General features: G+C 36.9%; 1 protein-coding gene across 1 annotated transcript; it reads left to right on the top strand. All coding sequences in view use genetic code 11, as the record gives it.

The window, feature by feature from the left end:
- Positions 1-14: 14 nt before the first annotated feature.
- Positions 15-1,669, top strand: EGR_05247 (hypothetical protein; the record flags this gene model as incomplete). Its single annotated transcript, XM_024494496.1, has 3 exons — positions 15-69; positions 164-258; positions 1,544-1,669. 3 exons carry the CDS (start codon positions 15-17, stop codon positions 1,667-1,669), a joined length of 276 nt encoding a protein of 91 aa, XP_024351117.1.
- Between the last annotated feature and the right edge of the window lie 11,917 nt (positions 1,670-13,586).

The following is a 13,586-nucleotide window of genomic DNA, read 5'->3' as shown; positions in this document are numbered from 1 at the left end:
AATCATTTACCGCAATGAAACTGGTTCGTCTCTCCAACTCTGAATGCTGTACAACAAATTTAAAGAAAAGTCGAATTAAAATCTATTCACGAATTTGACAATCGGGCATACCATCCATCTTAAAATAATACTAGAGACCACAATAAAGAAATTGTACGAATAGGCCGATGGATTGCATGGAAACTAGTTTTAAAAAATTACGTCAACAAGTCACTCCATCAAGCAAGCATTCTTGACTTTTTCAAATTTTTTTGTAAAGTAATTAAGTTTGTGGCCTAGAAAGTACATAGGGCTGAAGAAGAGGATAAAATCAACCTGTTGGATCATCTTTCCTTTATCACTCCTTTTGTCCATGCGACTTGATAAAAAGTTTTTGCTCGGCAAAAGTCATTAAGTCTTTAGTGTTGCTTTCTACTACATTGTGCTTAACTAAGAATCTGACCTTTAGTGTTCCACAGGTAACAGTAGACCGACGACGCTTTAATATGGAAGATTTGCCTCACGAAGAGCTGAATACAAGGATGCATGCGATGGGCAAAGGTACATAGTAGAGAAAAAGTCAGTTTTGATTTTGTATATGTTAGTGCGGATCTTTTTAAGCATGTGATTCGACTATCTTGCTGGTGTCAACCATTGAACGCTCTCGACTAACCTTGCAAGCGTTGCAAACATGTAACCAAAGAACGACCCAGCTAAGGTGGAAATATCTGAGAAAATAAGACTAATTTTCGTTAATTTAACGAAATCCTTACCTATACGACCTGCTTATGGTTTCGGATGCCACAATAAAATAATCTTCCTCATCCGAACTTCTCAGGCTACTTATTACCAAATAGGTATACCCACCTGAACCCGAGACTCCGAGAGGTCAAGTCGTCGAGCCAAATCCTCACGACTTCGTAGACCAGGGTAGTGACTCAGGCGGAACGCTGCATCTAATTCACTTAGTTGTTGATTCGTGAAGTTAGTGCGGCTCCTTTGTCGCTTTACACCTGCAGATTCTGCAAAGTTATTTCTATTCATAAGTAATTCAAGAAAAATATCCTTCTTTCGAACTTTCATTAATCGCCTCTCATAACGGTTCACGAGAAAAGGTTAAACTAACGGAACTAGTCTGTGCAAGAAAATAGCACGTTTCTTGTAAAATAAAATAAACAACTAATCAGCTACCAGGAATAAAGTTACCATGCTTTTTGGGTTCGTCAGCAGTTGTGGGTGCCTCCTTAGGCCGATAGTGATCAAAGGGAGGAGACGTATCTGCAAAGGACATTCTTTGTACATTCTCTTGCTGAGTTGGATATCTTTCTTCTAGAGGTAAAAAAGAATTATAGTTTCTTGTTAATAGTCGAGTATCCTCAACTAAGTGCTAGGTGTCAAACAGATGAAGTAAAATGCCAACGCGAGGTGAATGCAGCTATTCGTTGTTGTGCCGATTAGGCAAAAATTAGGGTTTACTTACCCCTATTTTGGGTCACAGCCTGACAAAGTTTGGCTTTTTATTAATTGAGACAAATTATTTTTGTTAAATTAAAAAAATTTAAAGGCGCAATTACAAAAGAAAATTGAAGTTTTGTACTGCTCTTCTACAAAAAAATTGCATCCCTTACAAATTTGTGATAAATTGGTCACCCTTACAGATATGCAAAATAAATACCGAATATTTTGTTGATGAGGCCATATGAGCTACCGAAGTCACGAAGAGAGTTCAGTGTTCTCAGGTGGGAAAGATAAACTAGCCTGGAAACTCCGTGGCCATCTGTGCCTCACTGCTGCAGCTTGACAAAGGTCACAGATGTATCAACACCCCTTTTGGTTTGTTACAGGCAAAATACGATTTTGACCTCAGGACTTAATAATTGGATTTGATTGCTAATAGGACTTAAATAATATTTCGTGCTGTGATATATAAAAAAACTGGTTTGTCTTTAACCTACAAACAAAATTTTTCTTGCTTACAAAGACATCGGAGACCTCTTCACGTCAACTATCTGTTTTAATCGGCCTAATACCACCGAAATTCTGTCACTTGTATGCTTCCGTCATAAGGCTGCTTCCAGCTTGGATATAGGTCCAAAATGTTCTCTTTTTTAATGAATAACGTAACTTTAGGTGATGTTTCTTAAAAAGACATATTTCTACGGATTCACTACTTGCTATGCAAAAGACAGGTCATCATGTAGGAAAGGTACGCTCCGTGGTTTTAAATAAAAGTTCCAGGAGTACGCATCGACTACTTCAATTTGCACTTTTGCATAAAGGCCGGGAAATGAAGAATGCACTATAAGTTAGAAGAAGCAAGGCGGTTAATCAGAGGACAAAATCTTTTTGTAACGAAAAGTTGGCAATAACATAGCTAGAAGGGTAATGGTAAAAAGGGGAAGGAAATAGAGGGACAACTAGCTAAGGTATTTTTCAATAAATGAACATGGGCAAAATATCCTACAAAAAATCAGAATACCTTCGGTGTAGAACATCTTTCAACTGTAAGTCCGCAAGTCAATGAAAAAGGTGATGTCTATCGGATGGGTCACTACTGAGTGACGACTAGCATAAGCCTTTCCACTCATTATATTCCATACGTCCATAGTAAGAGTTCATCCAAGCTATCTTCAGGGCTGAGCGACCTTTATGTCCATAATCATTTAGTCACGTAACTAATGTTGAGAAGTGAAATGAATGACACGTACGCCTGAATCGCACGGGTTTCATTATCGTCACCACGGCAACAATCGCACGTGGTTATGCTGACCATAAATGTCCGACCGACCACAATGCAATTATGGTTAGACTGTGAAGGCCTCAACACAGGCCTATAAAAGTAAATTTGACTTGTACATTTTTTTCTTCATTTTTTACTTTTCCAAAGGCAAGAAGCAAATTAGTGGGTTACCAAATTAAAATCATTGGATCTTTTTTCTGTTAACGCTTTGAGCGACGCATCATGAAACCAGGAGGTCTACACAGTAATTAAGTAAAAGGAGAGGGAGATTAATAGACTTATTTGGATGGCACAAGAATTCGCTATCAAGGTGAACCTCAAATTAATTTAAGCCTAAAGTATTTTCAAAAAATTTAGGAAAAATACCTTAGTGAAAACCTACTTACCGTATAAAAATTAAAGTTCATTTAGAAAAGCCTAGTACAAAAATTGACAAAATTAGAGTTGAATGACATAAACCTTTGCCTAAACAAAATATATGCTACTTGTTCCCAAATGTATAATATGTTCAACTTTATTCACGAGTGTAATAATGAATGTTCATTTTTGGATACGGATCAGTAAAATACAACTTATACCAATGTGCGGTCCAATTTGACAATTAACTAAGCTTTATGCATCATGAAAAAATAATTGCGATGAGTTTTTTGTTTTCTTTCCAAAATTTACAAAAATACGTAACTTATTGCTGGTAATTATACAGGATAGTGAATTTTGTTGATTCTTGCAACTGCAATAGAACAGAAATGACTGCTACAATCCATCACTTTTGTAAAGGTTGTGTCCCTATGAGAGAACGGTTTGACCCAAGGCACTTCCCTTTTCCTCACTGATTCTCTTCCCAATTCCCCAATTCGCCCATAAGTCTTATTAAGAGAGCTGAACAGAGGACCAGAAGGAGGCGATGTAGCATCTACTTCCCATTTAATGGCTCAAATCTTCTTAAAGGTAAGTGATTTGGTGTGCCCTGCGTTAATGTAAGTAAGAGTGGAGACTTCGTAACACCTAGTTCACTGAACCTAATTGTTTCTTGCTTAAAGTTTGCAGACCTTCCGCTTGTTGATGGATTACATCCCTAATTGTTTGGTCTTCCAGTAGGTGAAACTTCCGTCTGCGATTCAGCACACACCAAAGAAATGAACAAAACGGCGTCTAAGAATTATGTGAAAGTGAACCTCTTCCGCATAAGTAATAATGTGGTCCTTCGCTTAACGCTAAAATATGAACGCATTTTCTCGTTGCGAGTCAATTGGTCAGTCACCAAACAGTTCTTTCCAATAATAAATTTTAAAGACGGACGTGAAAGAAGCACAAGAAAAAAGGTTGCCTTTCATGCTTATTTTTATCCGTTAATACACAATTTTTTCTCAGGTGATGTAATTGCTGTCAAATTAATAAACCACCTGTCAAAACCTCACACACCCTAGTCTCCATGAACACCATTTCGAAACGGTACAATAAAATACCTATTTTTAAATGCCATCATTTTGAGCTGATAGGTTATCGGTCAGTAGATGAAATTCTAAACACAATTTTAAATCTGTTAAAAATACCTTCAGGTTATTTAAAGTGCCTGAAAAAACCCCACACAGAACTTAATTGTTTAAATAATGACAGCATTCTAATAATACAACGAAAGTGTACTACATTTGGAATCCAATCCTCCAGTCTTAACACTAAACATGTGGGACTCAAGAAAATATTTTAAATAAAGGAGCATTAAAAATTGTGGCAGACTTCATCAATAAATGACGTTCTCTCATTTGTGCTCTCTTTTTTGACGGAAACGGCAATAACTACGAGGAGAGATCACTGTCGCTCCGGCTTCTCTCGTTTCCATTACCCTTTGCAATGAAAAAAATCTTTAGAAAACACTTAATGCAGAAAATGACACCCACTGAATTAAAATTCACCACTTTTTTCTTTTAAAGGAGTTAATAAGATGTTGTTGGTGGGTAAAAGGGTCTGTAGAATGCTTGAAGGGTTATTAGCGATTTAGATAAAAAGGGCCCATATTTTGGTAATATAAAATGTTTGGAATAAACTTCTTGTACCTATCTGCTTTTGATCCAAAGCACAAATTTCTCCTGGTCAGCCTCATTCTGTAGAGTATTTTACTCGCACTTAAAATTATAAGACTAATTAACAACCAACAACATGCATAGCCTACTCTACCTCACTTATCATGGTAACAAAATGAACGAACCATGAAGAAAACTGCCACTATGAAAAGCTTTTTTATCTTTCACGGGTAAATGCATTGTCATTTCACTGGCAAATAATGTACAATAAAACACTGAAGAAGGGACTAGCTCACACAAATACTGATACATTCAGGGGCACAGGTGAGCAAGCATTCAGTTTGTGGGTCAAAATATCAATGAAAAATGCATCTCAAATTAATGTAAATATCCATAGTAAATTTTATTAATAACAAAACTGAAACGTTTTGAGATCCATGGATTACTACATATTAGGCCAATTTCAGCATCGTTGTGTCGCTTGTTACGCAGATGTGAGTAAAAGTTTACTTCGGTCACAAAATGAGATAAACAGAATTACGCATTTGTCGGACTTACCTTCGTGCACTACGTCGTAAGTGTCCACTTGCGAAAGTGACCCCCTGTGGTCATTAACGCAGGTCAGGGGATTCTGAATTTGAGAAAGGAAGGTAATAATGAATGTAGAGTGGCTTAATAAATTTCCTATTAATTACTCAATTCTCTGCTCCAACAAGCCACAAATTAAATGTTATTTATTGCCTCACTGGATAAAGAAAAATTCCAAGAAAATTAAAGAAATATTATTGTGTGAGGAGAAAGAACAAAATTTGTCATTATGAGTTCTATGCGCAATTGTTGAAATCATACATCAATCGGGTCCACTAATATGTAACTTTTTGGCAACGTCAATGTTTACAGATAAATTACAAGAAATTAGCACTTGAATCAGATTGTGAAATGAGAACAGCATAAAATGCAGCTAGTAAGCGCATAAAATATTGCTGTAATGAATACCAGCTTTACAACTTGTATTTGGGATCCTCACTTGCATTTAAAATTGTTAAATGAAGAACGAAGTTCTTTTAAAACTGAGTAATAAAAAAGGATATGCTTCTATTATCTAATAAAATAACTTAAAATGTTGGATTCTGGGACACAATTATTGGTTGTAAGGTCAAAAGTTGAACCATACCTGGTCAACTGGTGTGAAAAAAATCACTACTCAGTATTTATTAATTGCATTTTTTGCAATAAAATCAGCAGCATGTCTTGAATAGGTTTATATTAGATAACAAAAAGAATTAGGCGATAATAAAGTTTCTCAGTAAACCTGGTCTAACTTTTTTTTCTCAAATCCAATAAACTACAACAATAAAACACAAATTAAAATATTAAATCAAAAGTACACATTCAACACACACATATGTGGTTAAGTTCTAGACTTAAAAGAAGTGGAAAAAAGCTTACTTGAGGTTGCAGAATTTGGACTAGCATATCCCAAAAACTTTCACCACCCCCCTCTGGCTTAGTAATTCTCTCCTGTATCATTTTTTTATTAAAAATAAACATAAATTCCCTTATCCTCTTATTTCCTAATCAGTGCACTAAATATTACGTGCGCACTTTTGTATGCCGGCTGAAATCTTATTGGCTGGCTGAAAGCGGCCGACCAATGGGAATCGTAATTGTTAACTAGCGCAGTGAGTGCTTCAATAAGGAGTTTGAAAAGATTGAAATAATTTGATTGGTAGTGTTTGATGAGAAATAAACTTGGCTGATTACAAGAAATTGGTATTTGGAACGGATAAGATGTATTTAATCAAAAGCGTATGATAGCGTCAGTTCCTACTTAAAGGTAAACTGATCACAGAGTAGAAATTTAAGTAAAAGCATTATTACTTTGCGGCGGTTAACTGCGAAGCCCAAATACAGATAAATTCTTTATAAATGTAAGATTATTTGAGCAAATATGGAAGCAAGCTTGCACACTTTTATAGGACAGATGCAAAGCTATGCAAATGAGGTGGGAGAATTCATACCCCTTGTTTGGAACCTACTTTACGTGATGCCGAATGGACTACACAATATTTCGCGTATTTTTTGAATGATAATGTTATGATAACGGTAGGTCGTGCTAACGGAGAGGAGTGCTTTCAGTTTATTAGATTAGTTGCACAATTTAGGCTAAATTCACTTTTGAAAATTCTATTTCATAATAAAAAAAGACTCATTTCTGCTTAGATTTCAGCATTTATTTTTTAGCCTGTCTAGAGTTTAATCACGTGTGACCAGAATAGAGTCTGACGTAATGTTTTATAAGGGACGACTCCTTCTGTGGGAACGATGAACATAATCACCATGCTACGTTAGTTCGTCAATTTATAGTATAACGCGGTTTTATTTTGCACTGAGAAGAGGAAGATCTTTAATAATGAGAGTCAAGATGTTCTTGACCTGCAACTAGACCCATTAGTTTGAAGACAAGCTTCAAAGTAGTGGAATAATGCTAAATCAACAGCAAAATACAAGACCATTTGTAGGACTTTCTGGACTTTTGGTTCCAGCGATATTCTTTAGCAAGGATGCAATGCATACGCGTCTACAGAAGAAACACCCAAAGTTGACCACTGTAGGTATTAAGAATCGTCCTGGCATTGTACAGGCTCTCACTGCTCTCTGCGCTAGGTACACATTGCAGCAACCGGACTAGCATGGAATTGTCACATCTGTCTTACAGCCTGCGCCTTAATTCGAGTGATTATCACCTATTTGAATTTCCAGAATGGTACCGACGTAAGACTTGTGAATCATCTGGAAAACCCTCTCTTTAAATACAAATTGAAATAAACTTTAAATCCTATCACAGTCTTTTGAAATGAATTACAATTTAGAGAAGAACGTTGCTAAGATGCTTTTAAAAGTGTCGAATAAGAACCTTTTTCCGGAACTAAAATATAAATGGTAGTAGAAAGAAAATACAATAGAATGCACACTATCCTATAGTAGATAAGATATTTCACTTTCTTTACAAAAGAATATATTGAGATTAACTGGATGTGTTATATAATTGTGAGTTGACTTGGCTCCTTGCGGTGTTGTGATAAGGAGAGAATTAATGCTTCAAGGGTTTTCAATTTCAATTTAGTTTATGCCGAGGAGCTCATGCAGTTATTCAATTAGCCTTGTTACTTTGCCATTTTTCGGTGTTCTTGGAAAAGATCAAATATTATACCTTGCTACCAATTTACGGATTGGCCAAAGCAATCGTTTGTACTCAATCATGAACAGAATTGAGGAAGTTATACTTAGTTTAACTGAGTGAACTTTACACATCGGCAGAGTGGCGTAAACTGGTGTCGTGTTAGCAGCTCTCAGACCTTTTCTCTTACTAGGAGGAGTTTATCGTCTTCAAGGATATCAAAGGTAATGGGCTAACCCTCGGTAATTTGTTATATCCATTCACACATTTTGAACGTTCTGCGCCCAGTTTAGCAATGTCCATGATGAAGTTACTCGGGCTGCGCGACCGAGTATCTCCTCCACGATCTCACGTGGTGAATGGAATCTAGCTAGGGTTTTAGATTGCAGCTTGAAAAGGAAAGAATGAATCTTGGACATTTAAACGCATTTTTACCCCGAAAAAAACATTAGCGAGCTTCCTTATATCACTCATAGATGGTATAAATGATCACAGAGGGTTCGAAGAGGTCAGTTTCTCAAACCCTTTGACTTTGGCCTCCATCGCGGTGGCAAAATTCTTTTGCTAACAGTTACGACCCCTGCTATACAAGTTGTACTAGAGTTACATTCCAACTCATGTGTCGTTTTGAGTTTTAGAGCACTGAGTGTGTTGCAGCGGCTCCTACATAAATGGATAAAATATCTCTCAAGGATTATCCCGCTGGCTGCCAGTCAGCCACATCATCATCAGTATACCACACGGTCCGATAATGATTACTTATATCCCCGTCTCAATAATCCACCTTATGCAGGCGACCCATCTTTTAAAATACTACGTTTTTAAGTGAAGTAGTCCTGCCATTTAAAGCATGACTCTCACATATTGGGATCGAGTATAAAGTAGTGGACAAGCTACTTAGTAATGACTTGAAAACATGGAAAGCCTTGATGCACCTGGATGTCGTTTTGAGAATTTAAATATCAGCCACCTTAGCAGTGGACCATCCTTACTGTCTCTGAGCCAGGTATGAAGGTGGTACGCTTGACAATTCATCCCAATAGCAGTAATGCAGCTCATGAACAATAATATCAAATCATCTTTTAAAATTAATGCTCTAAAATTTCACTAAAGACAATTTTTATTACAACTCGGGAGCATTAAATATGATTTTTTAGGGTAGAAGTTCTTGCAAAAAATCAACTTTCTTAAATGGTCAAGGAATTTGGTCTTGAAAACAATTAGTCCGTATTGTGTTCATTTTTAAAAAGAATTTTTCCAGATAAATAGATGAATGTTTTTTTCAGAAGCTCTCAATTATATAATCCTGAAGAATCGCAAAACTATTTTTACTGAAATAGTAAAGTAGAAAAAATATTTCTGTTTAAGGATGCCAAAAATGCCATGTTAAAGCTGCATGAAATTCTAATAACGCGCAGTAGCCATCAAGGGTTATAAGATTTTTTTTAATTTAAAAATTTGAGTTTTCCCTTTTTTAACATCGTTTCTAAGCCTTCTAGGAGCGTTTGCACATTGTGCTCCCTCTTGATTTCTCCTGATTGCTAAGTTTGGAGTGAATTCGCACTTTGTTTTTGCTGATAATCCCTTTGATAGTGAGCGAGTTGGGGCTCCTTGTGGGTACTCCGAGGACGTCGGTGCTCCAGAATGCCGAGGACGCGCATTTACGCACCGTACACATACGTGCGTATTGTTCATCGGTTGCGGAGGTATAATTACCTGTTCTAGAGACTTTATATTCTTAAGGCTTCCTGTGATCGTACACATGCATTCTTTATAACAGGATGACCTTATTTCGGGTAATAAATCCGCTAAAACAGATCATTAAACAACATAAATCTAAAGACTTTGCCTCACATATGAGGAGATTTCGGAAAAATCCGGATTAGAACGTCAGATATGCATTGGTCAAAGGATACTCCCTTCTGTGCCCAGTGCATACCAACGAGTGCAGATATAATTGGACTAATGGATGTGACTCGAGGTTGAACGTAAGAAAAAGTATGTTTTTCTTAGGCCTAAAGCTGCAGAAATTGGGAGTAAAACAACACGTTTATAAGTACATAAACTAGGAAGGGAAAGTGGTTTAAAATAATAGGTAAATGGGACCCACTACATGCATTGGCAGATGACCATAACCTTGGAAGACAAATAATATGATTCTCAAAACTTTCTGCTTATAAAATGGTGGCCCCTGTATGTTAACGATTGCCTAATAGGCACTGTGCGTACTGAGCTGTCCACACAATATCTCACCCTTATAGGGTAAAGCCCTAATTCCGGATGCTAACGGATGTCTTTAGCTACAATTTGGTTCAAATTTCTTACTAAAAATCAAGCAAAAATTTACGGCTGAGAACCTTCCTCTCAAGACCATCAAATTCCTTGAGAGGCGAGCAGGACAAGCTAATGTGACAGGACAGCACAACAATTCATGCCTCAAAACGTAAATCTTGCTCACAAGAAGACGTCATTACCACACTTTGATATGGATAAAGGAGAAAGAGTTACCATTATGTAAACACACACTCACATACGAGGTGAGATAGATGGTTGGGTAGTAAAATTAAAGGCAAGAACTTGGCTTTGAGAGATAAAAACTTTCTCACATTAAGTCACTTAACAAACTAATTGCTTTATTTCTACCTCCAGGACTTATTTATCGCTCCATTTCAGAGATAATTAAGCCTAGGAAACAAAAAGTAATTGAGAAGGATGACAAGTACCTAAAAGAGCTTTTAGAAGTACCGCTATTTACTTGGTACCATGGTTAACTGTCTGTGTTAATCTACGCACATTTTGAAATCTTCTCATGTTGTCTTTCCATCTTTTGACTTCTTCTTTAGAGCCGAAAAAGGGTAAGAATTTGCTCTGACTTTGCCATTTTGAGGCACCTGAGAGGATTTTGCCGTGATAATGAGAGACTTTTACTGATGCCTCTTAAATGAGAAGTTGAAAGCTCTGAAAGAGTGCTGTCAGTTACCCTTTATCCCCTAAAATAAATTTTGAATCGTTGTTAAAGCCTTTTTTAAATATACAGATTATTAGATTATGTCAGACAGATGAGGTTGTAATTAGAATAAGTTTGCTCAGAAATTTCTATCTGTTTCTCTTTTATTAAATTTCTGGTGTTATTTTTCAAAAAAACACCGAGAAAGGGACTATTATAACAGCGAAAGCATTTTCTAGAATTTTATTTCAAAAAAAAGTTTAAAATTACATCAAAAGGTATTTGTTCACCACGTGGCTGAAAATATCAGTAGGTTTAGAAGCATCTTGATTAAATGACCTGTCATAAATTGTGAGGGAAATGCAAAATGTGGGTGTAAAGTTGCTGACATGAGGCCATGGTAAAACAGGGTACAAATAGGCGAGACTGAAATCACCCTTTTCCCGACAGTCTTCACTAGCCAGTTAGCGAACAAACAAGCATGTGCCTCACTTCTTTCCTTACTCATATCCGACGGCAAATCAGGACTTCTGCGTCAAAGTCCTTATCTATTGAATGCTTATGTTAGGAACTCCACATGACCAGCTCAGAACAAAGATATAGATGGTCCTTGGACTATCGGTACTCTTTCCTGTGTTTGCTACCATTTATCCCCTGTTTTGAACCTTCGCATAATAGCTTGTTGGTTGAATTCATTGAAAGTGGTGCAAGAATCTCCTCTCGACTAATTGCGTTTAACTGGACTCGACAGCTGTAGTTCGTTTTCATCCAATTTGATGACTAAGTGATGAAATAACTTAGTCCTACTTACATCATCAAGGAAGAGAAAGTCAGTAATGGGAGCTGTTAAGGAATGGATGTGGCACACACTAACAGATGAGTAGGCAATGAGCTTCAGAGCATAAGCACCTCAGAATTTTGATTGCTTACCATCTAACTGACTGACCGACTGATTTGTGACGAGAAATGCCTTTGTGTTCCACGGTTAAGCAGAAGAACCTATAATAGGTAGTTGCCAAACCACCAACGACCCTCCACACTTCCAAGGTTCCACCTCGTTCCTCATCCCCAGATGTCTACGTCTACTGTGTTGTGTACTGTAAATGCAATTCATCCCGAGAATTGTTCACCTACTTGAGGCCAAGTGCCGGTTTCATCAGATTATCAAAACAAATGGGTACAAGCTAATTCCAAAAAATGTCCTCTGCAGAAGAGGTCATGACAGCAAAGCTTCATACTGGAGTGAAAGTAGTTACTGTCTCAGCTCATTTTAACTCTGCATCGCTCATATTACTTTCCCATCTTCAAGTGGAATAGACTGTTGAGAAATAAAAGTGAGATAGAAGTAAAGATGAGTAAGGCTAGACTGTTTCCTTCTGGAGCCAAAATTGTCTTATAAAAGAGTCGGATCATAAGCTTAAGTCCCATTTGTAATGGTGATTATCCCAACTAAAACCTTTTTTAAGAACTTTTTTACTGTTATGTGGCTGTCAAGAAAAAGCCAAAGAGACTTACTCGATCATCCTGTGATGAGCTTAAGGTACCGTCTCTTGGTAAAATCTTTTCCACTAAAATTGAATATAGCAAAAAATCCCACGGTCTGTCAAATTTCGCATTCATTTTATCACCTCAATCCAAAGATGCACATAACTAATTTGTGAACTAGGTGAAATTTTTAAATCACATATACAAATAAACAAGTGGGACGTGTAAAAAACGAAGGTAAAGAAAATTTTCCATTAATGTGCAATGAAACCCAGTAACGCCTTTTCCCATTCATTATTTAGAAATGGAGATAATTGCGCACCCTCTATGGCCCGGCTTCTAGCTGATAAGCTGATTTTAAACTGACACATCTCCATAGATTACAGAAATAATAACAACAAAATAGTACGTGGTTATGAAATTTTGGGTTATAAGACATTTCTCGTTTCTACACAGCAACGCTTCAATGATAATTTTTTTTTACCTAGAAGAACACCTAAGTTCAAATTTATAGTTAATTCATTAATTTATGCAAATATCAGGATTAGAAGATTTACCTGAGCTAAATTCTAATTGGCTAATGCGGAAAACTTCTCCTATTTGCAATGAGCTTGTCTGAACTACAAGCAAAATATCTTAAATTATGCGAAATATAGACAGGACCTTAACAACTGAAAGATTAGACGCAGATTCTACTCAAGGTTGCAACAATGGTCTGCAAGGTTATGACGGGCACTAGCTGTGAGTTTCAGTTGTCAAATTGCCTCAAGTTGACTCTGATCTCTTGATAATGACGCCGTTGTTTCAGACTGATCCATTATTTGCAAACAGTCCCTATGGACATCTAAGAGGGTAAAGGAAGGGATGCTGGGCTCAATTTGCAACACTGCCTCTGTACTATGCATTTTACGTGCATTTTATGGTCTCCTTGCACAATGAAATTGGGATGTTGAATGCACTTGTCAGCCTCGAATTAGGCTTTGAAAAGTGTATCCACGGAAATCTGTGAGTAATTTCGCAATTCGATTATCTTGTGATGGTCAAAGTAAAAGAAGGGAAGGATATCGAGAAGCACTGACAATGATGGTTAAATGATGGGAGAGACTATGATATCTGTGCACTCTTTACCTTCTATGATTTGCCTTGCAGTTACCTAGATTTTTTTTATAGATGCGTATTAAATCTGCTCGAGGGGTGATTGAACTTTATAGGTTTCATCAGAAACGACGCGGA

The sequence above is a fragment of the Echinococcus granulosus genome (genome assembly GCF_000524195.1).
Source record: "Echinococcus granulosus chromosome Unknown EG_S00037, whole genome shotgun sequence".
NCBI lineage: Eukaryota > Metazoa > Platyhelminthes > Cestoda > Cyclophyllidea > Taeniidae > Echinococcus > Echinococcus granulosus.
The sequence above is the reverse complement of the archived record's forward strand: the minus strand, read 5'-3'. Positions and strand labels throughout refer to the sequence as shown.